The sequence below is a fragment of the Berghia stephanieae genome, chromosome 3 (genome assembly GCF_034508935.2).
Source record: "Berghia stephanieae isolate SIO BIC M18660-M18661 chromosome 3, UCSD_Bste_1.3, whole genome shotgun sequence".
Classification (NCBI taxonomy): domain Eukaryota; kingdom Metazoa; phylum Mollusca; class Gastropoda; order Nudibranchia; family Aeolidiidae; genus Berghia; species Berghia stephanieae.
In genome coordinates, this window is record NC_088362.1 from 22,681,324 (window position 1) to 22,708,046 (window position 26,723).

General features: G+C 35.3%; 1 protein-coding gene across 2 annotated transcripts; it reads right to left on the reverse strand.

Annotated features, from left to right (window-relative positions):
- Positions 1-1,053: 1,053 nt before the first annotated feature.
- LOC144967361 (vacuolar protein sorting-associated protein 33A-like) lies at positions 1,054-25,503 on the reverse strand. 2 transcript variants are annotated; one of them, XM_078904483.1, is made up of 16 exons: positions 25,373-25,503; positions 23,421-23,486; positions 22,318-22,445; positions 20,033-20,120; positions 17,433-17,537; positions 15,970-16,086; positions 14,951-15,125; positions 13,261-13,457; positions 12,515-12,605; positions 11,371-11,445; positions 10,843-11,009; positions 10,408-10,539; positions 9,325-9,493; positions 8,635-8,757; positions 7,135-7,282; positions 2,625-2,764 (listed from the first exon to the last, which is right to left on the reverse strand). In XM_078904483.1, exons 1-15 carry the CDS (start codon positions 25,484-25,486, stop codon positions 7,164-7,166), a joined length of 1,866 nt encoding a protein of 621 aa, XP_078760609.1. In that variant the 5' UTR covers positions 25,487-25,503; the 3' UTR covers positions 2,625-2,764; positions 7,135-7,163. The 2 variants fall into 2 exon arrangements, with proteins under 2 accessions (XP_078760610.1, XP_078760609.1); XM_078904484.1 differs by lacking the exon at positions 7,135-7,282 and having other exon boundaries at positions 1,054-2,764.
- Between the last annotated feature and the right edge of the window lie 1,220 nt (positions 25,504-26,723).

Consider the following 26,723-nt stretch of genomic DNA (forward strand, 5'->3'; position numbering starts at 1 on the left):
AGTTTGAAATCACCTACAAGTCTCATCCAGACACAAGCACAAAATCCAACAAAGAGGAATACACTCAAATGCTTACATTATACATTCAAAATAAAAATAATAATACATAACAGAGAGATGATGTACAAGGAAAAAAATATCATCTCCCAAAACAATAACTATGCATTTGACTGTTTCCCTCCCAGCTAGGACTCCGGCCAGAGCCAGGACAAAACCAAGTAATCTCATTCCAAGACAAAGACAGAAAGCATGTTGGAAAACAGATATAAGGGGATAGAAGACACGGTATGTACCTCCCTGCCCGCTATGGGAGGTCAGGATCCCCACCCAGTATTCTTGTTCAGATTTGTTTGTTTGTTTTTAAGGGTTTTACGGCGCTTGCAACACATTAAGGTCATATCAGCGCCAGTAAAAAGGAAGAAAATGGGATAGTAAAAAGTTCTAGAATTACAATTAAAGAAACCAAGAGAAAGTAAGACAAAGGAGGAACTAGGAACAAATAGGGATCAGATGTAGATTCCAAGAGCATACCACCTATGTACTTAGTTTGAGATCACCTATAAGTCTCATCCGGACACAAGCACAAAATCCAACAAGGAGGAATACACTCAGATGCTTACATTATACATTAAAAATAAATATAATAATACATGACAGAGAGATGATTTACAAGGAAAAAAATATCTATGCATTTGACTGTTTCCCTCCCAGCTAGGACTCCGGCCAGGGCCAAGACAAAACCAAGTAATCTCATTCCAAGACAAAGACAGAAAGCATGTTGGAAAACAGATATAAGGGGATAGAAGACACAGTATGTACCTCCCTGCCCACTATGGGAGGTCAGGATCCCCACCCAGTTGTTCAGATTTATTTTGCACATCAAAAACGTTGAAGAATGATCTTTGTTTAATTAATAAGTACACAATGTTATTTTGTAGAGAGATTGAGTTTTTAAAACTTTTTTTTTGCTGGGTAAGCCTGCCATTTACTTAAAATGATCGATAAGGAGAGAGTTAAGGGTCAAAACACTTTTATTTTGACAAGGGGAAAAAAGGGGGTGGGGGGGGGGGGGGGGTGAAGCGGCTTTTCTCTGTATAATTTCTGCTTAAGTTCTACCTTTTCTTGCTACTGACAGAAAGACATTGATATTAGTGTATCATTTTTTTAAACTATAAAATTACATAGTATTTAACATTCTTCATCAATTTATCTGAGGAATGATAAAATGAATCCAAATAATGATGGACTGATACCTTTAAAAAAAAAAAAAAAAAAAAAATTATAGACAAACTTTTCAGAGGCTTGAAAAAGGTATGAACGGACTACACTTTTTCGACTCTTTGAGAAGCTATCCCTGCTATTCCTCTAGTGTTAATCTATATTTAGATATCTCCCAGTGTAAAAAGGCTAGATCATGTCTATAATTCTTTGAATTACATAATATTATCAATATCCTTAAGGGAGGCTTTGACAAAATGTCGTTTTCCATTCAAAACAATGGCCTCAAAAAATACTCCAATACTAAATTACTTTGAAAATCCAATGACACAATTTGTTTTCATCCGTTTTCTCTGGGTTTAATAATAACTTAATACTTTTAACTCCATCTGGAGCATACGGTGTTCACCACGGATCTCCAGATGGGAAGGTAAATAATAAAGGACATACTAAAAACTGATAATCTGGCATTAAAATTAGTAATATTTTTTTAAAGTGTCAAAAAAATGTGGATAAAGTTAATGCTCTGTCCACACCTTTTTAAACCTTTTAAAATCTCTTTCTACTATTCTATTGGTGTTGTATCCTCAGTTTTTGATTTATTTTTCATCATTCAACATATCAAAAATATCAATAACAAATTTGTTTGTTTGTTTGTTTTTAAGGGTTTTATGGCGCTTGCAACACAATTAGGTCATATCAGCGCCAGTAAAGAGGAAGAAAATGGGATAGTAAAAAGTTCTAGAATTACAATTAAAGCATCCAAGAATAAGGCAGACAAAGGGGAATTGGTCCAAATAAGGAACAGATGTAGATTCCAAGAGTACACTATCAGGGTACTTAGTTTGAGATCACTAAATGTCTCATCTCGACACAAGCACAGTTCCCCGCCAAGAGGAACACACTCAATTGTTTACAAGTCATACAATTGGAAAATGAAAAATAATACAGTACATAACAGAGAGACGATTTACAAAGAAAAAAATATCATCTCCCAAAACGAACTATACATTTGACTGTTTCCCTCCCAGCCAGGGCCAGGACAAAATTAAGTAATCTTATTTCAAGGCAAAGACAGAAAGAAATTTGGAAAACAGAAATAGGGGGATAGAAGACACAGTATGTACCTCCCTGCCCATTATGGGAGGTCAGGAACCCCACCCAGAACAAATTTGTTAATAGCTATTTTTTTTAATGACTTAGTATTAGAATAATTTTGTGGTAAATGTTATGAAAATTACATTTTAGCACAGGCTCTTATGTCGAACTTAATTTTTAAAAATCTTTTTTAAACAGCTTCATATAAAAGTATGGACAAAAAATCACAGATGAATAATAACGCTATCACGTGTACCTACTAAGTAATAACACATAATTTTTTGTCACAAGTTCACATTGTAGCACCTTGTATTTACAAAAGAAGAAAACAATCTTCAACTATGTTAAAATGGATTGAGCTTGACTGGTTGAATGTTTTCCCCGAGGGAATGAAGTAACCTGTTGCCAGTTGTAATGTTCGTTGCTGCTATCACGTAGTCTGTGCCACCTGCAAACATGATCAAAAGTAGAGAGGAATGAATGGGAAGATATCACCATGGTGAACATTGTGTTTGTTTTTGTTTTTAAGTGTTTTATGGCACTAGCAACACATATAGGTCATTTCAGTGCCAATAAAAAGACATAAAATAGGATTTTCAAAAAATAGTCTAGATTTTTTTTAAAACACACAAGAAAAGGTAAGACAAAGGGGAATTGGTTCAAATGAGGAACAGACGTCGATTCAAAAAGCACACTATGTGGTGTGTACTTGGTTTAAGGTCACCTACAAGTTTCATCCAGAACCAAGCACAAGCACAAGTTCCCACTGGGAGGAATACACTCAAATGATTACAAAACACAATATTAAAAAAAACAAAAAAAAAAAATTACTACACTAAAAGAGAGATGATTTACAAGGGGAAAAAAATCTACCAAAATTAATATGTTACATTAGATTGTTTCCCTCTTAACCAAGGACTCTGGTCTGGGCCAGGACAAACCAGCAATCTCATTCCAGGACAAAGAGGGAAAGAACTTGGAAAACAGATATAGAGGGTTAAAAGACATAGCAAGTGACTTCCTGCCTACCATGGTACTTGGTGTTTACATTTTAAATTTTAATTAGTAACACACCAGTCAGAAAGTTGAATATTGATAATGAACATAAAAACAGAAATGAGGAAATTCTTCAAAATCAACAATAAATAGGCTACAGAATACAGATAATTAAATTGTGGTCAGGAACAATTTTTGTATGTTACAACATTTTGAATTATTCAGGCATGTTTATACAGCACATTTCCACAGTTAACGTCATGGTCATCATAGATCACATCATTACATCCCTGAGCTGTATTGAATTGTAAATATATATATCATGATAAAGTCCAAGTCTATTTTGTCACTATAATTTGATGACATTCCGTTTCATAAAAGAGAATTTAAAAAAATAAATATCTGTCATACTTATATCATAGAGGCCAGGTTAAAAGTGCTTGGTTGTCTCTGCAATTATTCGACATAAAAATCTAAATACAAATTTCTCCATGGGCTTAACACAAGGAATTTTATGTTTTCCACATTACTTAATTGGATAAGAAAGGAAGCCCATTTAAAAAAAAAAAAAAGACTAAGGGATTTTTGTCAAGCCCTTGAATGAAATTTCAAAACTTTGTTAAAAATACAGTACTCGTTGGGTTCTAGCTCACGGAATCCCAGCACGCTCTGCATTATGTTGGATCCAAAATGGGGTTGAAAAGAAAAAAAAAGAACAAACCCTGCGCAAGACTATAAAGAGTTTTAATTGTAGTAGTACTGACAATTGCGATAAAAAAAAATAGACAATTAAGAAAGATTGTGCTGTTTGAACATTAAAACAAAAATCTTAAAAATTGACCTTTTATATCGCGCAATATCCACTAAATGTACTCAAAGCACTTTACAAAGGGTCCCTGACCAACAGCAACACAACATGTAGAACGAGACATGACGCCTGTCAGACAATATTACAATTTTTTCAGGACAGAGAGTGCTGTTAACTGCCAGGTACTCATTTTACACCTGAGTACAGTGAGAGAATGTGAGTAAAGAGCCTTTTCCAAGGACTCAACTATGCGCAAGGCGAGGCTCGAACTCAGGACCTTCCGATCCGAAAATGAGTGTCATACCACTAGACCACATAGCCACACATTTATACAGAACATGTCCACAGTTTACTTCATGGTCATCGTACGTCACATTGCTGCATCACTGAGCCATAATGAATTGTAAATATACAATATATCTCACTAATCTAGAGGGATATTGCCACTATGTTAGAATTCATAAAATAACACTGAATTAAGTTATTCTCTGGTAATTTTGTCAGATAATTGAGTATACTAAGGTAAGCCAAAAGATTTTGAGAAAGAGACCAATATTCAGTTTCTTAACAATTCAGGTTTTTACCTATTAACCAATTTGGGCAATGTGTAAATATGAAAATAATTGTGTTTCGGAGTGAGATGTAAATAAGTGCCTGTTTATAAGTATTTGAGTCAACTGTGTTTCATTAAACGCCTAAAAACATACTTTTTTTTTTTAATCACCAATTTTTTTATAGCCATGAAAAATACACAAACAACAACAAAATATGAAGCCAGTTGTGTCAAATCTAGCTTAATATATTTTTTTTAAAAGAGTAAAAGTGGGAGGTAAAAGAAAAAAAAAAAAAAGGGGGGGGGGGGGGGGGGGGTGAAACAAATGTAATGTGGGGTTACAGAAGAAATTCATAAAGTTTTGTTACCAATAGTAGTAGGAGAAGTAGTAGGAGAAGTAGAAGTAGTAGTAGTAGTAGTAGTAGTAGTAGTAGTAGTAGTAGTAGTAGTAGTAGTAGTAGTAGTAGTAGTAGTAGTAGTAGTAGTAGTAGTAGTAGTAGTAGTAGTAGTAATGTGGTCGGAGGATAAGGGGGAGGGGGAGTGCACGCACAGTGCGCTTGGAAAAATGCTGTTAGGCAGTACCTTATCGTATATTTTTATAATAGCATGAACATTTGCTATCAAGCATCAACCATTGACTTTTGTTAGGCAATCAGCTACACAGTACTATTGTAATTAACGTGTGTTGCTTGCCACCATCTCTATATCACACACACACTGATCACACTTGTTATGGTTGTTCTTTTCTTTTTTTTTTTAAATACTAACAATAAGAGAAAATTGAGAAAATGTCTAGTGTTTTGATCAATAGGGTTTATACAGTACTCCAGTTAAAAAGTATAAATGGTAAATGATCCTGTAACTAAATAAAGTGTAAGATGACAGTATATAAGTCGGTTAAAATGGATTTATAAGCTAAAAACACAATAGCTATAATATTTTATTGGCTTGCCAGTTTTAATGTGGGGAAAGGTATTTGCTGGAGAAGGGAACAAATATGATATTTCGTCTTGTGAAAGTTTTGTCAGTTTACACTAATGTGCCCAACCCTACGTGCACATATTTGCAGGTCTGATAACCGAATACAATTATGGCATATTTTAACATTGTTGTAATGGAGAATATTTTGCAAAGGTTTATCAGACCTGCAAATAAGTACATGTTGGCCCTACGTATATGCACACTATTTTTCTGAGTAAATGTCTAAAACAAATAAGCATTGCTGTGAAAAAATATTTTATTTTTCTATGTCACATAATGCATACGCAATCTGTGAAAGTATTGCAGCAAATCATTGGGATGAAAAAAAAAATGGGCACTGTATTTCATTTCTCTATCAATTATTTAACACTCTTGTTTTTATATGTATGGGCAATCAAACAAATTTGTTCAATTTTCATTCATGTTGAACACGACAGACTTAACATAATATGATTTGAATACTTCATGTGATGTTTAAAACATTTTTTTTTAAAACTAAAAATAGTATTTTATCATCAGGATCAATGATATATTTTTGTTTTTCACATCTATAGAAAAACTGATAGTTCCTTCTGGCAACAGATGTACAAGTACAGTGCAGGAATCTGGGCTTTACTGCCTGGTTGGGACTCTTGAGAACAAACCAGTTCTATGGTAGGAATATTACAGTCAGTATGGCATGATTTAAATCAACCCTTTCCATCATTCCCTTTCAAACAATTAGTGGATTTGATTTTAGTTACAAAGTCTATAAACACTTGAACGTGACCAGCATTTATTGGAAACTCATTGAGGATTCTTGCAGTCCCCAACCTTTTTTTCAATACTCAATGTTTCTGTGACAACCTTATCATATTTACTGAACACCATTATAATTTTAATGTAGAAACAAAATCAAATTAAATGGCTCTAAGTCTATTCACCTACTCAATAATTTATGAAATTAAAAATAAAACCAATAAAGGAAGATTAATGTGTTGCAATGAACTGATAACCAAAGATGGAGGAAGTGTATAATTAAACCACATGTTTTCCATACTGGTGCCATCCAGTATGCACTGTAGCTGTGCAAAAAAATGAAACGCTGATCCAGTGTGGCAGTCTGCAGCATTTGAAATGCAAGCTTTTGAAACTGGATTTTATGCAAAATGACATTTTTGCAGTTAGGTCTTTAAAAAATACCACCGTAGCGTATCGTCTCATTTTATTTTTGACCACCTGATACAATCACCTAAGACGATATTCATAAGATTATTAACCTATTATCTAAGATTATTCTCTATTACAAATATAATTCTTCTTTATCAAAAACATGTGATTAGAACTGTAAGGAGAAAAGTTTGATATATGAAAAGGATTCTAAGAAAACAGATTTATATGTGAAAAGGATTTTAAAATTGGAGAATGGAGTGGAGTGGGAGAGGGGTGAAGGAATGGATAAGGAATCTTCAATACAGATCTACAAATAAAAAGATCCCACTTCTAGAAACAGGAATGAGGGCTGAGCCTTTAGTATAAAGGTCCCCCATCCCGTCCATAATGATCCTTGTCTGTCCACAATTCTGATATCAAACTGTCTCCAGTCACTATACGGGTGGACGCTATGACGTATTCATGATGACCTGATCCTAAAATGAGGCACAACATCTACATATTCAATGCATTTTTCTACAAATTCAATAACGAAATATTAGCCGCTGTCAAAACAAAACCATTTATTAAAAAGTGATAGAATTATTGACTAAACAAAACATATTTGACTTAAAAGTGGTAATACTGTTAACAGTGGCCAATTCGTATTCAAACCTGCCCTTCTGTGACCTTTGCTCCCAATCCCACTTTTCAACCATACAAAAATTGACCTTTGATAAAACGCAATATCCACTAAACAAGCTCAAAGCGTTTTACAGCAACACAGCTTCTAGAAAGAGAAATGTTGAATGTAAAGTGCAAATGCAATTATAATTTCTATAAAGACAACTTTGTTATCAGTCAAGATCTAAATTTTTGCTTGAATATAAGAGTGAGTGAGGGGGTCCCGACAGCTCAGTTGATAGAGCACTCGCTTCACAAGCAAAGGGACTGAGATCAATCCCGAGTGCAATCGAGAATTTTTTTCTGATCCCCCTTTCTACCCAGCATTGAATGGGTAGCTGGGTCTGTTAGATCTGGTGGAAAGTACTTTGCAATAGACTAGTGTCTTATCCAAAGGGTAGCAAGCAATTGCTATTATCTGTTTCCACTAAAGAAACCGGGATGAACTCCAGCTCCATAGGCCTACTTAATAGTGAGAGTGTGAATAAGGAGCCTTTTCCAGGGCTCAATCTTGCACCACTCACAGCAGGACTTGAAACAAGGACCTACAGGTTAGAGGCTGAGTGTCATACCAAAAGACCAAAAAGCCACATACAACAACAACCAACCATCATCACTGACAACATACTAATCTTTCCAAGTCAGTAGAATAGAAAGAAGGGCTGATGATATAACACCTTAAGTGTTTCATTCATCGTGTTGTGTTGATAAAGGGGAAACCCGAAATGTCCACTATATCTATATTCGTTTATTAAATTGAAGCTTCCATTCAAATTCCTATTGTTATTTATGAAACAACTACAGGATCATTGTCAATCGGGATACAGTAAATTTATTACAAAATATCCATTCAATCAATAACGTAAGAATGACTTAATATATCTATTATATCAGAGAGAAGGAGGCTGAGTATATTTAGGAGGTGTGACAAATATTTTTATGTGTTTAGTCTTGTTAAGCTTTCTGTTAAAACACCAAGGGTTTCTTTGTCCGTGATATTTATTTCTCTTTATTGTTGTTGTTGTTGTTAATGTTATTATTGTTATTATTAGAGAGTCCTTCAGCTTTTTATTGGGCTTATTTGTAACTCCACAATGCTAAACGTAGTGCTAAGAGGGAATTTGAATGCATATTTGCATGTATTTATTTTCTAGTAAAAGCTCACCATCATCTTGCTGCCCTAAGAAACGCAGAGCTGCCACCTCTGCCTGCGTAACACCTCCCAAGAAAAATACAAGAGTCAGTTTTTGTTCCCCCATACTGGACTGGCTTGACGTTACAGAGTTACCTGAAAAATGAGGATTAATTTAATTTTTTCTTAATAGATAATATTAAAAATGAAGCATAAAAACAAGAAAAGTTATTAAATAAAATGAAAATGAATAAAAGGTTTGAGCACAGGCGAAAAATGAGTTGATGAGTTGACATGATGAGAAGTATTCTTAAAAAATAAATAAATGGGGATAGTTTAAACAGGAGAACACATATAAATCTCAAAACCTATTTGTGCCTTTTATGAGAAATAAAATCTTAAACAACGACAGTTTCAAGGTACCCTCCAAGACGAATACATTCAAACAATAAATAACCACCAATAATGTAAATCAGATTGTTTACAACAAAGATAATAAATCACCTCAAAAATTTATTTTTTTTAAAAGCATTTGAGTACTTGACTTCATTTTTGGCAATAGATCCAAGCTTGGCCTAGGACTAAAATTATTTCAATCCAGGATTGGGACAGAAAAAGCTACATGGAAGGTAACAAAAAAGTACAGGAGGACAGAGGTGATGGAAAGGGTTAATGTCACCAATAAAGTCAAAACTAATGTTTAATCCACACTCTAAACCTTACGTCTTTTCCTTAAACCCATGGGTATCTGCTGCACCTCTTCCACTTTTGGTCCAGGCAGAAGTCCCAGCAACTCTTCAATACTTCTCCATCCAGGCCGTGCAAGGTATTGGGCCAGCCGCACACTGAGAGGGGCATAACCACTGTACACATAGGCAATGTCATTTGGCATCTAGTTTTGGTGTAATTGTGAGGGGAGCAGAAAGATAAAAGCACCAATTATAATTATATTTTTGTCATTCAGTAATCCACATTATTTTTTCACGTCTCATACAAAGTGAAAATGATTTGACAGATAATTTATAATCAATTAGCCAACCCTAACACCTTCATATGGAAGTGATTTCCAGATATCAATTGACTTGTCTTTCTTTTTAAAAATAATCGTTTAACACTATCTTTTCCACAGCCTAAAATGATTGTTGAAATAACTTAATATACCAGTGGAGAACAGGCAATATTTGGAACAGGCACTCATCTATTTTAATTATCATACTACTGTATAAAAGAAATCAACATATACAGAGACAAATCTTTTGAGCCATCAACGATCCAAAGGTACGGTAATAAAGTCTGTAGATGTACACAAATGAATCTGGCAATAGGGCAGCCAGCTAGTGATTCCCAATGTCAAATGACTGATCATAATGCCCAAGCAAATCTAGGCACCGTTTCTACGTTCTCTCATGGGCGAGAGGATGCAGACACACTGTTTACATTCTCTCATGTGAGAGCATACAGACAGTACCTTTTATAAATTAAAAGACTGAGCAGATGTTATAAATAATAGTTGTTGAATTAAGGGTAATTCTATCGCCCGTTGATTCTTTGAATAGAAAAAGGTGATATAATTATCCTTAATTCAACAACGGTTTGCAAGTTACTCATATATCAATCTGTAAAAAACGCTTTTATAATTCTTAGACTTTCCACTTATTGTGCTCATTGACAAACATTTATCATGCGTTTTTACCTCAAACCTATTTTATCTTTTTAAATAATAGATTTATTTCCTGGAATTGACAAAATTGACTTCAAGTAAAAACACTTTTTAGTTGTATAGCTCACTGAATCAATAATGCTCACCTGCTCATTCACATCTTCTACAATCAGTCTAACAGATTTACGAATTATGGAATATGTCTTATGCCCCGCAATTCTCAGAAACCCAGCTTTCTCCAAGTTTGACAGAGTTACCAAGTGTTCAAAACCATAGGTCTGTTGTGAACAAGAGAATAGAGGGAAAAGGACACACATGAATGACATGATATGAAAGAGCAAGGCGAATAATAATAAAATGTATACAATGTTGTAAGGGAAATATCATAATCAAAACTATGAATTCAAATTTGAAAGAAGAAAACATTTGGACTATGCATCATACATAATCATAGGAATTTATAAACTCAAAGTACGAAAATCTTAAAAGGCAAAGAACTATTTTAGTCAAACTAAAAATATCAACTGCAAGAGTGATAAAATATAGTGAAACCAATGCTTAATAACACAACGACAGGTTACCTGTATAATCTCTCGCTTGTATTGCTCCAAAACCTTTTGTCTCAGTCCATCATTACACAAAGATTGAAGGCAGATCAAACGCAGCACTTTGGTCAGAGGCTCCGTTTTGGCAATGCAGGTTTCAATATAAGGGTTATATTTGTCTGTTTCAATTCCATGGGTAAATTCTGAAATGAACGTATATTTGATTCTTTAAATACCAATTCTAATTGGATTTCTATCTCTTCTTAAACAACTTTCTTTAAAATTAAAAAAAAAATTAGTCTTAATATTCAAGCGTTAGAAATATGAGTATCAGCAATTAAAAATTATGTTTTCAAGATGAAGATAAAAACCTATACCCTTTCTGCTCCTACAATTTTCATTTGTTATTCTAAAAGATCGATGACAGGTCTCATAAATACCACACTTAAACACTAGAGTTACTTTATGATCATAGAGGAGTGAACATCTTCCACAAGACATAACTAACTGCGTGTCAATACATTGTACTTTAAATCTAACACCACTGACTGATATGCGACTAACCTTGCTGGCATCGAAGAGAATCTAAAAAATCATCAGAATCTGTGACTTCTTTCACTAACTCTGCAATGGATGTATCTGTTTAAAGAGAAAAGAGAAAAAAAAAAGAGAGAGAGAGAGAGAGAGAAAGAGAGAGAGGGGAGAGGAGAGAAGAGAGGGAGAGGGGGAGAGAGAGAGAGAGAGAGAGAGAGAGAGAGAGAGAGAGAGAGGGGAAGGAGAGAGGAGAGAGAGAGAGAGAGAGAGAGAGAGAGAGAGAGAGAGAGAGAGAGAGAGAGAGAGAGAGAGAGAGAGAGAGAGAGAGAGAGAGAGAGAGAGAGAGAAACAAATGAGTACATATTTTTTTGAAAAGGAGATATAAAAACGAACATGACAAATTTATCAAATTTCAAATAAATAAAATGAAAAAGGCAATGCAAGTCCATCACTGCAAATTGAGCAACAAATCATTGTACAATACAAATTCCAATCACACGAGACATCCATTTGTAATGATGTTCATGAGCACGTGTCTTTGATACCTACTATTGAGGTTGTAGACTAATCCAATGCCCTATTGTTCCCATACTGTTTGAGGAGAAAACACTGTTCTTATATGTTTAAGTGATAATAAGCTTCTAAAAGCTGTGGACTGTCAATTAAAAGTAATGAACAAAATTGAATAAAACAGCTTCCAAAAAGAACTAAATACCAAACACAGAGCATTTCGGGCTCAAAGCCTTCTTCATGCAGATACCCTTGGGATATTTTTGATTGTCCATGTATCCTTTTTCTTGTACGGGTCCTGACGAGCTGAACATATGCTTCTGCCTTTTTGGGTTGTTTTATTTTTCAGGACAAGGGGGAGGTATCATTTTACAAAATTTAGTGTTTTCAACTTAAAATAAAACACACATTGGATAGAATGTTAAGAATACTTTTTTTCTTACACACTATTCATCATGATTGTGAATATTAAAACCAATTACACATTCATTATTAATCAATTATTAAACACCCATTCTCAGCTCTCAAATCAATATTCTAAAAATATCACTTTTTATTAATAAAAAAATAAAAAAATAAAAATGTAAGTTAGTGTGAGAACCAACAAATACAATAGACCAAAGACTCCCAAATGAAAACAAAGAAGATTGTCGGGTCCACTCACGTATTCCTAGGGATGCTCTGACTGCTTGAAGGTGAGGAAGTTTGGACACAAACTGTTTCATTTCTCCAACTGTCTTTGCAGCATGACGCTCCTGTTGGGTGATAAGACAAAAGTAAATGGCTTACAAATCTGGAGTACAAATATAAAACTCTGCAAGGCAACAACAAAAAACATATCCCATATCTGATAAATATAGGTGCTATAGACTATGATAAATCTTGAATAATTCATGGGGAAAATTCTCATTTTCTATGTATTACTAAATGTTTTCAGTCTTAGAAAAGAGTTAGTTATATATTGAAACAAATCAATGAACAAATGTCTTTATAAACCATCTCATAATTGTAAAATTGCCTTTATTGGGAATCATTGACTTGCCCTAGGAAATTAAAACAAAATGTCCAAAAGAAATCTTAAATCCAGATGACCCTGGTTTCAGAGAAAAGCTTAAACGATTGAGTCATCTCTCCCCCTGAAAAAGACAAAACAAGTTTTGTAAATGACCCAGAGCAACAAAAATAAAAAAATAAATAAATGAATAAATAAATAAATAAATAAATTTAAAAAATAAATAAATAATAGAATTTTTGCTTACCTGAATCCAATCAAATTATTGTTACAGCCATATCAATAAATATTTTTTAATCAGATGGCTATTCTAAACCAATTTTGTATACATTAGTTAAGAGTGCCTTCTTTGTCACAATGCAAGAAAAGAGAGATTGTTAAAAATAGATTGCACTTACATCAAATTCAGCAGTGATGGTTTTTGCCTTTCGACTGACAATAGCTCCTACCGCATTGAAGTTCTTATCTCTCAACTCTGCGAAAAGCTCGTCAGATGAATTCAAAATTAACTTTTTAGGTTCGGATGAAAGTTCGTTTTTGTTATTCTTTTTTTCCTCTTCTGACCGAAACTTTTCAGGAGGTAATTTTACATTAGCTGAAAATGAAAAATGAAAAAAATATTGTGCATAATAATACATCCTTGATTTTTTATATCAAATAAAAAAGGTTTTGATGTCCACTTTCAAAAAAAAAAAAAAAGAAAAAAAGATGTGAGCTTTACATAAACAGGCACACAGCAACTAAATTAAGTTGTCTCTTGAGGAATGTGAATTACCCAGCAATAGAAAATGCAATTCAGTTACGGCAGGTGAAAAGACAAAACTAACAAAATCATCTTCGCCATACATCCCAACTGTTTGGATAACAGACCTGCCAACCTTCCCAGGATGAAAAGTGTATTCTATGACCCTAAAAAGTGTATTTTTTAGCAAAAAAGTGTAATTTGTCCGCACATGTGGAAAAAAAGTGCACACTATACAAAAATTTATATAAAAGCAAACACTAGACCCACATCACATATCTTTTAAAAAATCGTACTAAATACTTTGGAATCGTATCCGCGTATTTGGGTCCAAAAATCGTACTAAAATACGCGAAATCGTACAGGTTGGCAGGTCTGGGATAACACTAAATGATAAAGTCATTAAAGGACAGTAAAAAATAGCACTACAAAATCAAGTTAGGAACTCCTTTTCACACTATGCTGTATGATTCATTAAAAATAATTTTAAAATTTTAAACAAAATATCAAGATGAGATATAACATTTTCAATTGAAACTTGAACATTAATACAAATGCCTAAACATATTACTAATGAACAAAAGGCAAGTGCTCTCTAATTTTTTTTTTTTTGTTTTTAAGGGTTTTACGGCACTTGCAACACATTTAGGTTATATCAGCGCCAGTAAAAAGGAAGAAAATAGGATAGTAAAAAGTTCTAGAATTACAATTAAAGCACCCAAGAAAAAGTAAGACAAAGGGGAACTGGGAACAAATAAGGATCAGATGTAGATTCCAAGAGCATACCACCAATGTACTCAGTTTGAAATCACCTACAAGTCTCATCCAGACACAAGCACAAAATCCAACAAAGAGGAACACACTCAAATGCTTACATTATACATTCAAAATAATAATAATAATACATAACAGAGAGATGATTTACAAGGAAAATCATATCATCTCCCAAAGCAATAACTATGCATTTGACTGTTTCCCTCCCAGCTAGGACTCCGGCCAGCGCCAGGACAAAACCAAGTAATCTCATTCGAGACAAAGACAGAAAGCATGTTGGAAAACAGATATAAGGGGACAGAAGACACAGTATGTACCCCCAGGCCCACTATGGGAGGTCAGGATCCCCACCCAGAAGTGCTCTCCAAGGGTTTTTTAAAAATATTCCAATGAATAAGCACTTATTTTATTTAGGACTTCAGCAATTGCCTACATCATGCAATGGGTAGTATTTTGGTCACTATGTAATCTGAGTTTCAAGAATAACCTTAGAAATGCAGGTGTTGAGCAAGACAGCAAATGACAATAAAACAACGACAACAAAAAATTCCCAAGAAGAAATATTAACTTACTATTTTTAATATTAAAAACTTCATCAATAAGCCCTTCATATGTGAGTTGGGACAGGAGGGGAGTAATAAGGTCTACATTTCTGTCAAGAATGAGTAAATTGTCAATTTGAGGGGTAATCTGAGGTTCGGCATTGCCAATCTCCATCTTCATTCTTCTCATCATGTCGACCACTTGCTGAGAAAGAAAAAAAAGTAAGCAAAGTAAATCATTTTAAAGAAATCGAAAATTAAGACCATAAAATTAAAGCAAGAGTAACCTGTAACAAAGGCTTTATGTAATTTAAATAAAAAGTTTAAGTCAATTTGTCGACTGATTTAAATAATTTTTAATGTATGACAAAACAAGGCTTTAGTAGTGAAGCAAATCAGAAATAAAAAATGCAGAAAAAAAGGAGAATATTTCAATCCTTTATCTATATTAACAACGAAATACAACTAGGGCCTCTTCACATAAGCTAGAAGGAAATCGGTGTCTTGATTAGTACAGCATAAGAATTAACCAAAGCAAACTGCCTGGCTATGTGGTCTAGTGGTATGACACTCACTTTCGGATCAGAAGGTCCTGGGTTCGACCCTTGCTCGCCGAATAGTTGAGTCCTTGAAAAAGACTCTTTACTCATATTCTCTCACCGTACTCAGGTGTAAAATGAGTACTTGGCTGTTAACAGTGTTGTCTCTGTCAGAAAAAATTAATTGTATTTATCGCGTCATGTCTCGTTCTATACGTTACATGTTGCTGATGGTCAAGGACCCTTTGTAAACGCTTTGAGCATGTTCAGTGGATATTGCGCTATATAAAAGCTCAATTTTATTTTTCAGAATGCCCCAACCCTCCCAACTGTGATCACGTGGCTGAGTCAAACTAGATATGAAGAGACCAGCTACCATTTTAAAAAGTTGACAAGCAGTTGCTACTGTTTCATGATGCAAACAGAGGGATAAACTGAAGCTTCACAGACTCTATAAATAAATGTTTATTATTATTAGAAGACTACTACTGCCACAAGAGTGACCAGTACCTTGGCACAATCTCCTTTACCGTGTATATAGTGTATTGTACCATACAGAGCTTGTAATGTCATCAATGACTGTGCAGCAAAAAACATGGATGAATAGTCATTCTCCAGGTAGCATTCCTGTTGATGAAAAAACAAGGACACATTTAATACCATCTATTAAATTGCTCTACAAGATAAAGAGATATGTGTAATAGTAATAAGAATTGTTTTTGTTTGTTTTTAAGGCTTTTACGGCGCTTGCAACACATTAAGGTCATATCAGCGCCAGCAAAAAGGAAGAAAATGGGTGAGTAAAAGGTTCTAGAATTACAATTAAAGCACCCAAGAAAAAGTAAGAAAAAGGGGAATTGGATCAAATAGGGAACAGATATAGATTCCAAGAGCACATCAAAGTACTTAGTTTGAGATCACCTAAAAGTCTCATCCAGTCACAAGCACAGGTCCCCACTAAGAGGAATACACTCAAATGTTAACAAATCATATGTAATATGTAAACAAAACATAATACATTACATAACAGAGAGATGATTTACAAGGAAAAAAATATCTCCCAAAACAAATCTAGAATTAGGCTACACATAAAAGTGCCAAAGAAAGAAAAAAGACAATGCTAATTTTGAAATTTACAACATTATAAGTTTGGATATGCAAGTTGGTGGCAATACTCTGACTGAAACACAGTTTGTATTAAGAAGAAGTAGAAGAGGAGGAGGAGGAGGAGGAGGAGGAGGAGGAGGAGGAGGAGATGTTGGAGAAGAAGAAAAAGTTGAACTAGAAGAAGAAGAAGAAGAAGAAGAAGAAGAAGAAGAAAAAGAAGAAGAAAAAAAGGAGGAGTAGAAGAAGAAATGAATTATTACGATATTTTGGAATTGTATAAAACATTTTTTTAAAATGCATGTAACAGGTGCTAATATAATAGCATTCAAACAATTTTTTTAAAACTTGAAAAAAAGTCTTAACTCTGTCCTTACCAGCCATTTGCAGAACCCCCCCCCCCCCCCAATACTTCACACTCGCCCAATACAAAAATATATTTTTTTTACTCTAACAGAAAAGCAACACTTACATTCCATACATAATCATGTTCAGCAAAATGAGTTTGTATAGCTGTAGCAACTAAATTTTTCTTTAAATTTTCAATTGTTATGTAAAGTTCAGCAAAATGAGTATTTATAGCTGTGGCAACAATATTTTTCTTTAAATTTTGTGATGAACAAAAAAAAAAAAAAAGAATAAGAAGAGTGAATAAATTGTTGGTTACATGGGAACGATTGTGACGATTTCCCAATGGCTGATAAGGAGAGGGTTAACGACATCTGTTATCACAATAAAAAAAAAACAAATTATGATCATACACACACACACACAAATTAAAAGGACAAAAAGTTTTATAATACCTAATACAAAGTAAATGATAAAAGAAAATCAAATTGCCAGCTCTACCAAGAATTAAAAAAACTCACTCTGTATGAGTTGTCCATTTCCATGGACAGCAGGTCTGAATCAAATGGAATGAGACCGAGATTGAATTCTTCAATACTTGCTAAAGAGCCGTAGACACCCAACTCCTGAAATATTACAAGATGTTGTATAAAGATCTATTTCTCAAATTAATCACTTGTTTATAAAGATCTATTTCTCAAATTAATCACTCGGTTATAAGATCTATTTATCACATTAATCACTTGGTTATAGGTCTATTTTCTCACATTAAAACCTTGGTTATGAGATCTATTTCCCACATTAATCATTTATACGATCAATTTCTCATATTAAATACTTGGTTATATTATGATCCATTTCTCACATACTTGGTCATAAGATCTATTTCTCACAATATTCATTTCGTTATACTATATATGAAAAGACTCCCGGTACTTAAAAGTACCTGTTCTTTTTCTTTTAGACCTGAACAACATGACATGCAAACTCTTTAAGAACTTAAAGTACACAATTTTGAGTTTTAATCACTCAAATTGTTAAGGATCCGTTGCTGAAATGAGAAAACTCACTTCTTAATTATGCCCATCATGAACCATAGGCTGCTAACAAGAGCATGCCATAGAAGACAATAGCATGCTGTAGTTGATGGCCTATGATTCAAACCAACGCAAAATATTATTCATTACAACAAGGACACCTAAGCCCATAAGTTGCATTTGGTTATTAGATTTGCAAATATGTGCATGTTGTTTTAGACCAGCATTTAGACCTCCAAATATCCTCCAGTAAACCCATACAGCCGGAGTTAATCCCGGTTTCTACGAGGGCTCTTTCATAATTAACCGAAAAATGCCTGTAAAATCCGCGTTTTTTATGCTATCAACAAAATTCTTGCACGTGTTCATACCTTGACTCGTCCTTCATTTCTCTACGTAACAGCCAAGTCTGTCGACACACTTCTGTCAACGCCGCACCATGGAATAGATACCCTCTCGGAAGAAATTTCCGTCAAGGTTTTGTAGCCATTTCCGCACATGGTCAACAAGCTCTTCATCGACATCAAAGCGCTTTCCTGCCAGCTCACGTTTCAGTGGCCTAAAGAGGTGATAATCAGATGGTGCGAGGTCTGGACTGTGTGGTGGGTGTGGCAAAATCTCCCATCCATATTTCTCTAGCCAACCTTGCGTCACTCGTGCTGTGTGGGGTATAGCGTTGTCGTGTTTCAAAATGACCCGTTGGTCAACTGCCCTGGGCGCTTTCTGCGAATGGCCTCCCTAAGCTTGTCAAGAGTTTGGCAGTACCTTGCAGCATTGATTGTTTCTCCAGGTTGTAAGGTTTCGAACAGAATAACACCACGACTGTCCCAGAAAACAGTTCCCATCATTTTCTTTGCTGACCGCATGACTTTGAATTTCTTCGCGACAGGTGAGGATGGATGTTTCCATGTCATCGAATCTTGCTTTGTTTCTGGGGTGCAATGGTGCAACCAAGTCTCATCACCGGTGACTATGCTGTCAAGAAAAGTCACATCGTACCATAGAAAGTCTCCGCCGGCGTTGGCAGTATGCCCGTGAACCCTGCGTGAGCTCTTGCTTCTTCTCAAAAGTTGCCTGCAGATGTCCAATCTTTGTTCTTTATGATTGTCTGTCAATTGCTTAGGAACCCATCTTGCGCTGACTTTTCTGTAGCCAAGTTCATCAAATACAATTCTATGGGCAGAAGTTTCCGAAATTTCAAGACTGCTTGCGATTTCATGAAGTTTCAACCTCCTGTCTTGACGAATAAGCTCATCAACTCGCTTCACATTGTCTTCTGACGTCGCAGTTATCGAACGCCCTCTCCCTTCCCTGTCTGTCAAGTCGGAATGGCCGGCTTCAAACAAATTACACCAGTGATAGACTTGTGTACGGCTTATAATATGCTCACCATATACACTCTGAAGTTCTTTATGAATTTCGGTAAGATTCAGACTTTTGGCGTTCAAAAAACGTATGACAGCTCTGATTTCTTCCTTTGACCAAGTTTCAAGGTGGGCCGCCATCTTTAAAATCGTCTTGAAATTCATTGTGCAAAATGATGCACTTCATAATTTCTGGGAATATCCGTAAGGAAAAAAGGAATATCATGTCGTTTACAGAATTAAAAAATCTCCACTGGTTGCTGAGCAATGGGCATTTTTCGGTTATTTCTGAAAGAGCCCTCGTATAATATGAAAGGGACAATAAAAATTGCTTGCTATCCTTTGGACAGGATGCTAGTCTATTGCAAAGTACTTTCAATCAGAACTAACAGACCCAGTTACTCAGTCATTGCTGGATGGACAAGGGGGTCAGAATAAAATCTCAACTTCACTCAAGATTAATCTTGGTCCCTTTGCATGTGAAGCAAGCGCTTTACCAACTGGGTTATTGAACCCCCCCCCCCCCCACCACCCCACCCCATGAGCCAGTAAATGAGCTCATTTTTTTTTTAATGTTAGATTAAACTGTATTTTGATATCTAAGGAAGTATAGATGAAAAAGGATGTCTAAAGTCTAGAAACTTGCTGCATTTGAAAACTGTTAAATTAAACAGGTTTTCAATTGCAGAAAAACGCAATATATATAATATAAAAGCTTACTTTAAGTTTCTTTTCACACAGCAGACTTTTCCTGGGCACAAATATCAAATAGAACTCCTTTCGAACATATCCACCTTTCATTTCTTCACTGAAAAAAAACAAAAAAAGAAAAGAAAAACAAGCAAATTAACTTAATTGAAAACATATTTCGATTTCAATGGAATAGCAGCTTCTCACCAAAATGAGTAAAACAGCATCAGATTAGAACATTCCTTATTCTTTCGTTTTTGGGGAAAACCAATTTTTTAAAAACATAATTTCAAAAATATTATGAGGCATACCTATTCTACTTTGTAAAAAAAAACCCAAAGGAGTTCAGAAAATATTTTTCTCCCACATGCATACCCCCAATGGAGCAGGAGTTTATCCTGGTTTCTATAGCGGGAAACGGACAACATCAGTTGCTTGCCATCTTTTAGATAGGATGCTAGTCTATCGTAAAGTATTTTCCACCAGATCTAACAGACCCAGCTACCCAATTGTTATTGGCTGGACAGGGGGGTAGGGGTGGGGTCAGAAAAAAATCTCGACTGCACCCGGGATCAATCTCAGTCCCTTTGATTGTGGAGCTATTGGGATCCCCACATGTTTTACTAAAAATAGATTTTGACTTGTAATGATTATATCTTGACCACAATAATAATTCTTGAACTCTTGTGTTTGAAATTTCAAACTCATTCCCAATGCGCACTCCCGAGGATAGCATCAGTTTTGGGAATATGTTTGAAATTCTAAATGAAAGATATTATAGAATTCCATGTTTATGAGACAGGCCTGTATATGCGAATTTTTCAAAAAGTCTGAAAATGTTTGCAGCGATGTGGTCTTGTGGTATGGTACTTGCTTTCGGGTTGGAAGTTGCTGGGTTCGAGCCTCGCTCGGTGCATAGTTGAGTCCTTGGAAAAGACTCTTTACTCACATTCTCTCACCGTACGCAGGTGTAAAATGAGTACCTGGCCATCAACAGCGTTGTCTCTGTCTGAAAAAATTGTAATATCGCCTAACAGGCGCCATGTCTTGTTCTACATGTTATGTGTTGCTGTTGGTCAGGGCCCTTTGTAAAACGCTTTGAGCACATTTAGCAGATATTTCGCTATATAAAAGCACTAGCTCTCTAGCTCAATATGTTCATAACAATTCGTTTGTAATTCATGCTCTACTGATTATAGATATGATGTACAAAATTGCTTGAAGATAATCAAAATTAACGGATACGTCTATGACCTTGATATCCGCACTGCAATCAATGTTAGTCCCAGGCATTTTTTAATAAAAATCTTGATAGGTAATCTGTAACAATACAACTGACAAAATCAATTACAATTTACTTTATGGTTCATCTCGGACAGGGAATCCGTAACCAATGCCATAAAAAATGTTAAAATGAGACGGCTTCATACATTGGGTAAATGCATGATTCGCAATTCAATTTTTCAGGTTTTGGGCTGAAATTTGGTCTCCGCTCCGAATAACAAAGATAGATAATGAGCAGTGAACAGAATTCATATCCATGAACTGTGACCTCCGACGAAGAAAGCAGCTTCACAATGGATGGTGTGATCATCATTGGTAAAACCCACTAACAGAAATTATTCATTTTCGGATTTTCCTGACGGTGGATTACAATCCATTATTAGGCTTTGGAGTTTCCATGGAAGATAATAATAAAGGGTCTCAAAGTTGGCAGTTGAAAGGCTGAAAACTGAAAATTGTTAAAAGTCAGCCTATTTACAGGTCTGATGAGATCTTAGCCTGGGATGACAGCATATTTATGGATTTTACAGTCATTTAAACAAACTAAAATCATGGGTCTCAAATCAGAATTTTCAAAAAGAGGAGAAACAATTTGCAGCTTTCGCTTTTATCAAAAATAAAGTGGAGCAATTTGCCCATGTTAATGGCAATACTGATAAATGATCAATTGACACTACAAAACAGGAAAGATTAGTAAAAAACAAACAAACATGCATAAAACTTTTGCAACCATACGAAATAAAATTGATGAATTAACCTATTTACAATTATTTTCCAAGGTGCAGAGATTCTACTGATGGTCTGAGCTCCCAGCAAATCTCCACAACGGAAGACTTAATTTGCAGAAACTCACAAAATAGTGGAAATTTGAGACCCGTGCAGAATTGAAAAAAAAAAAAAACAAACAAAAAAACTTGGGGCTTTTATAGAGCGCATTATCCACTTAATGTTATTAAAGTGCTTGACAAAGGTGAATTACAGCATTCAAAGCAAATTCTTTTGACCATAATTTGATGGACAAACTAACTCACCTCAACAGACATTGTGCAATGGTGGACATTAGACCGAGACGGGGCCGTGTGACAAATATTATATTCTGGACATTGCTTGGTGGTAAACCAGCCGACTCCAACTTGAACATCTTTTCAACTTCATGTTCCTATTCATGATTGAAAAAAAGGAATCTTAAATAGACTGTTGTTATAAGGTTCCAAACCAATCATTTTTTTTTAAAAATTATATGTAAAGGAAAAAAAAATTGTCATTTTATATTATGGCCTTATTCTCCATAAGGAGAGATGGGAATAAATCAAGTAAGTTATAATACAAATCATCTTATATTCTCCAACAGTATCTTGTTATTGTTTTTGGGGGGTTTTTTGTGTGAAAATAAGATGAAACTAAAATTCAAAAATAAACAGCAGCACTCATCAAAATTCTACAAAGATAATAATCATTTTAATTGTACAGTTATTGTAACATGTATCCACAACATCTTTCTCTCTCTTCTTGTTATTATTATCATATTCATCATCATCATCACCGTCGCTATAATAATAATAATAATAATAATAATAATAATAATAATAAAAAATACTTTATTCATCAAATGAAAATTCGTTTACAGACGTGGCATGCATAAAAATGTATAAACACAAAGTTGAGAATCTATGGCTGTATACATATATATATATATATATATATATATATATATATATATATATATATATATATATATATATATATATATATATATAAAAATATATGCAAATGCACAAGAATGTAAAAATATACCACCAAGAACCAATAGCGACACTTTTGATATTAATTTGATAAATTGAGACAGACCATACATCTGACCTCAAGTTCGAACTTGTGTGTGTATATTTAAAAAATAGTATTTAATTTAAATCACAGTTGCACGTTAAAAATTTGAAAACCATGTGGCAAAAATGAATTAAGGTAACGTGTTGTCTTATACTATCATCATCACCGCCACTATCTTTATTATTAAATGTAAAAACTTGTTTTTTAAACTATCTAAAGTAAAAATATCTTTTCATCTCTTATCTGGCATTAAACATAGTTCCAAGAGAAGTGCTATTTTACAAAAACAATTTAGTCTCTAACAAACCTTTAACATTGATGCCTCAGCAATCAAACCAAATGGGCCGGTTAATCCATCATCCCAAACAATTGCCTGCAATGAAAGATTTTGTAGTTTTAAAGTTTGATGCACCACCCACCATCACTGAAAGACAATAATCATTACTTCACCTTTATTGCCATCACATTAAAAGCATCGTCACTACAACATGTTTTAAAAATCATGATTAAAAAATTCAAAGGAATCTTACTTATTTTGAAGTCATTATTATTCTGCTAATAATCTCGATCAATGTTATGAGGCATTAAGAATTTGAAGCAATTGTAATGAAATTCAATATAGAAAAACGGAATGATGTGTCTGTGACAGTAGTATTCATATGGCTGTTGGTTGTCACTCCAACCGCAGGCGTAGCGATTAAGCGGAGCAATTATATTTAAAAATTATGTTTTTCAGCAATGTATAGTATATAAGCGGAGTGTGCGATTAACTGATGTGCAATTAAGACTATTTTTCAGCCTAAACTAACATAACTTTTCTTCTGCTTGTCTGATTTTCACAATTTTTGTACTGAAAAGCACTTTATAATGGTATAGGTTTCATTGAGCTCAACCCAATTTGGATTTTTTTACCAAAGTACATATCCTAATGCCTAAAAAACTATGGCCACCTCTATTCGAAGTAGTATTGCGAATAGTAGATAGCATTCGTATTCGATATTCGCAGTAGTACTGCAAATAGTAGATATCATTCACTTCAGTTGCAGTTGTAGCCTACGAGCCTAGAGCTTTATTGTATAGAGGATTGGGCGCAAAATATAATAAACGATATTATTATTATTACTATCATTTTTTTTTGTTTAAAAAAAATTATTTTATTATTATTATTATTATTATTATTAATATTTTTATTATTATTAATATTTTTATCATTATTATTATTATTTTTTTGCATTTCGTTGATGATGACGATGTGTCTGTTGTTGTGTAGTGATGGTGCTGTTGATGTGGTATTTGTGTAGTGATGGTGCTGTTGATGTGGTATTTGTGTAGTGATGGTGGTGATGATGTAGTTGTGGTAGATAGTGATGATGACTATAAGGATAATGATGATGATGCAATGGTGGTGGCGTTTGCTGTAGTTTTAATAACGATGTTGTGGGTAGTGGTAGTAACAAATGATGATGCTGTGATGGTTGTGGTTGTAGTAGTGGTGGTGGTAGCGATGATGACGAGGAGGGGATGATGATGTAAAGGTGGTGGTGGTTGCTATAATTTTGATGACGATGTGGAGGTTGCTGTGGCAGCAGTAGTAATGATGGTGTGGTAGTGGCTGTAGTAGTAGTAGAGGTAGTTCATAGATGGTGACCTCTATCATTTGCAGGAGCACTGAGATATGAGTCATGAGGAACAGCGAGAGTGTGTGTGTGTGTGTGAGAGAGAGAGAGAGAGAGAGAGAGAGAGAGAGAGAGAGAGAGAGAGAGAGAGAGAGAACTAACTATACTATAAATAATAAAATAAACGGGGACGGAACTATTCTCATTAAATAAACTTTCAAATAAACTTTTTTAAAAACCTTTGTTTTGTTTGTTTTTTGCACGGCACCAGACGTAACAGACGTAAACCCACACGATTTCGCGAATTAACATAAACATTAAAAAAATTAGGATATAATTTCAAACACAACTTTTGAAATTCATCAAGGATTGTCTAGTACCGAATGTTTTTTGATAGAAAACAAATGCATCTTCAAATCTAAACTGCTTTTAACGGTAAGCGGTAAGTTTTTTTTTTGTTTTTTTTTCTGTCCAAACGAATGATTGGTCCTGGTACTGGTACTAGGTACCACTGGTAGGGAAGCTAAGTATTGGTAACCCCAGCGCACCTCTCTTGTTTTAGTCATCAGATGTGGTGAGAGAAAAAAAAATATGGTCAGTCGGTAGATATCTAAGCTTAAAAACAATGCAGACTTTTACTCACCTTAGTACCGCTGCATTTGTCTATGCATTCAAGGAATTCTCGACGGTAAAAGTCTCGTAGAACCCCTAGATTGAGTTTGGAGGAGTTCAAGTGGGCTGCTCCCAAACCGGCCATCTTTGTTTTCCTCTCCACTTTCCACTTTCCTTTCCTTTTCATAGTACATCGTATTTTAGGAGATTCGAAGATTTATTATTAAATTATTAGGAACTGTGTTTTCCGTCCTCCAGTGGACAGTGGACATAATACAAGGGTGTGTTTTCTGTCCACCAGTGGACTGAATACATGGAAGAGATTTCAATTAAGGGATAAACTGTTTGACCGAGAGCGAGAAGGCGATGTGATCGGCTGTTTTAGCACAGCGTAACTGTAACCGGAGTGGGGTAGCAGCAGCCTCTTATGGTTATCACACTACTATGTTATGACGATCGACCCAATCAGCAAAGTCCGGTCCGCACTCGTGCACCGTCGCGAACCCGCCCGGTAGCATCGTCACAACACACCGTTCGACTAGATGCTCTGCCGTCTCAGGTTCTTGCCCACAGCGAGTACATGTTGGACATGTAGGAAGACCCCACCGATGAAACGCACTTGCCGTTAGGCATCTCCTCGACCGAAGCCGATTCGCAGCTACCCAGTGTCTCCTCTTACTGGTATCAAAGCCTGGCAACTTCTCACCAAGCTTAGAGGAGTGTACGTCCCCGCCCCACGAGGGATTGAATTCGTCCAAACCGACTTCCATCTCGTATGTGCAGCTCTGTTCATAGTCAGGGATTCTGGGTACAAGGGTTGCCGAGACTTATTTCGACTCGAAACGGGAGCGCCGTCCATTATGCGCTTCAGTGGGGTATACCCATTCCCTCTCTCTTTGATCTTACTCTGCCAGTTTTCCGTAATCGTCTCCCTCCGGACATCGGGGGGGGGGGGGGTTGGATCGCTGCCATCGGGCCCCATTCTCTAGGAGTTGTCGCCAGCGTTCCTGACACTATGTGCATCGACTTGCGAAGTTTTACATCCACCTTCTCAACGTTTCTGCTTCTACCCCACACTGGAGCGCAATACTCCGCGGTGAAATAGCATAGTGCCAGGGCGAACGTTCTCAGGAGTGCTTGGCTAGAGCCCCAAGTCGATCCCGCCAGCTTCCTCAGAAGACTGATGCGTTTCTAGGAGTGGGGTGAGTTGGGGGTTCGAGCTCCATTCTAGAAAAGAGCTCGAACCCCTAACTCAACCACCTCAGTTACAGTTACGATGTACTAAAACGGCCGGCCGCCTTGCCTTCTCGCTCTCGAATCTCTTCCGGTGTACTTAATACACAGCTGAAAGAAATTATACAAAAAAAAAAAAAAAAAAAAAA

Coding starts and splice junctions, on each gene's coding strand:
- LOC144967361 (XM_078904483.1), bottom strand. CDS start 25,486: ATGGCCGGTTTGGGAGCAGCCCACTTGAACTCCTCCAAACTCAATCTA. Junction 16,087..17,432: donor AAATGGACAACTCATACAGA/GTGAGTTTTTTT, acceptor TTTCATCAACAG/GAATGCTACCTGGAGAATGA. Junction 13,458..14,950: donor AGTTTTTAATATTAAAAATA/GTAAGTTAATAT, acceptor TTTCATTTTCAG/CTAATGTAAAATTACCTCCT.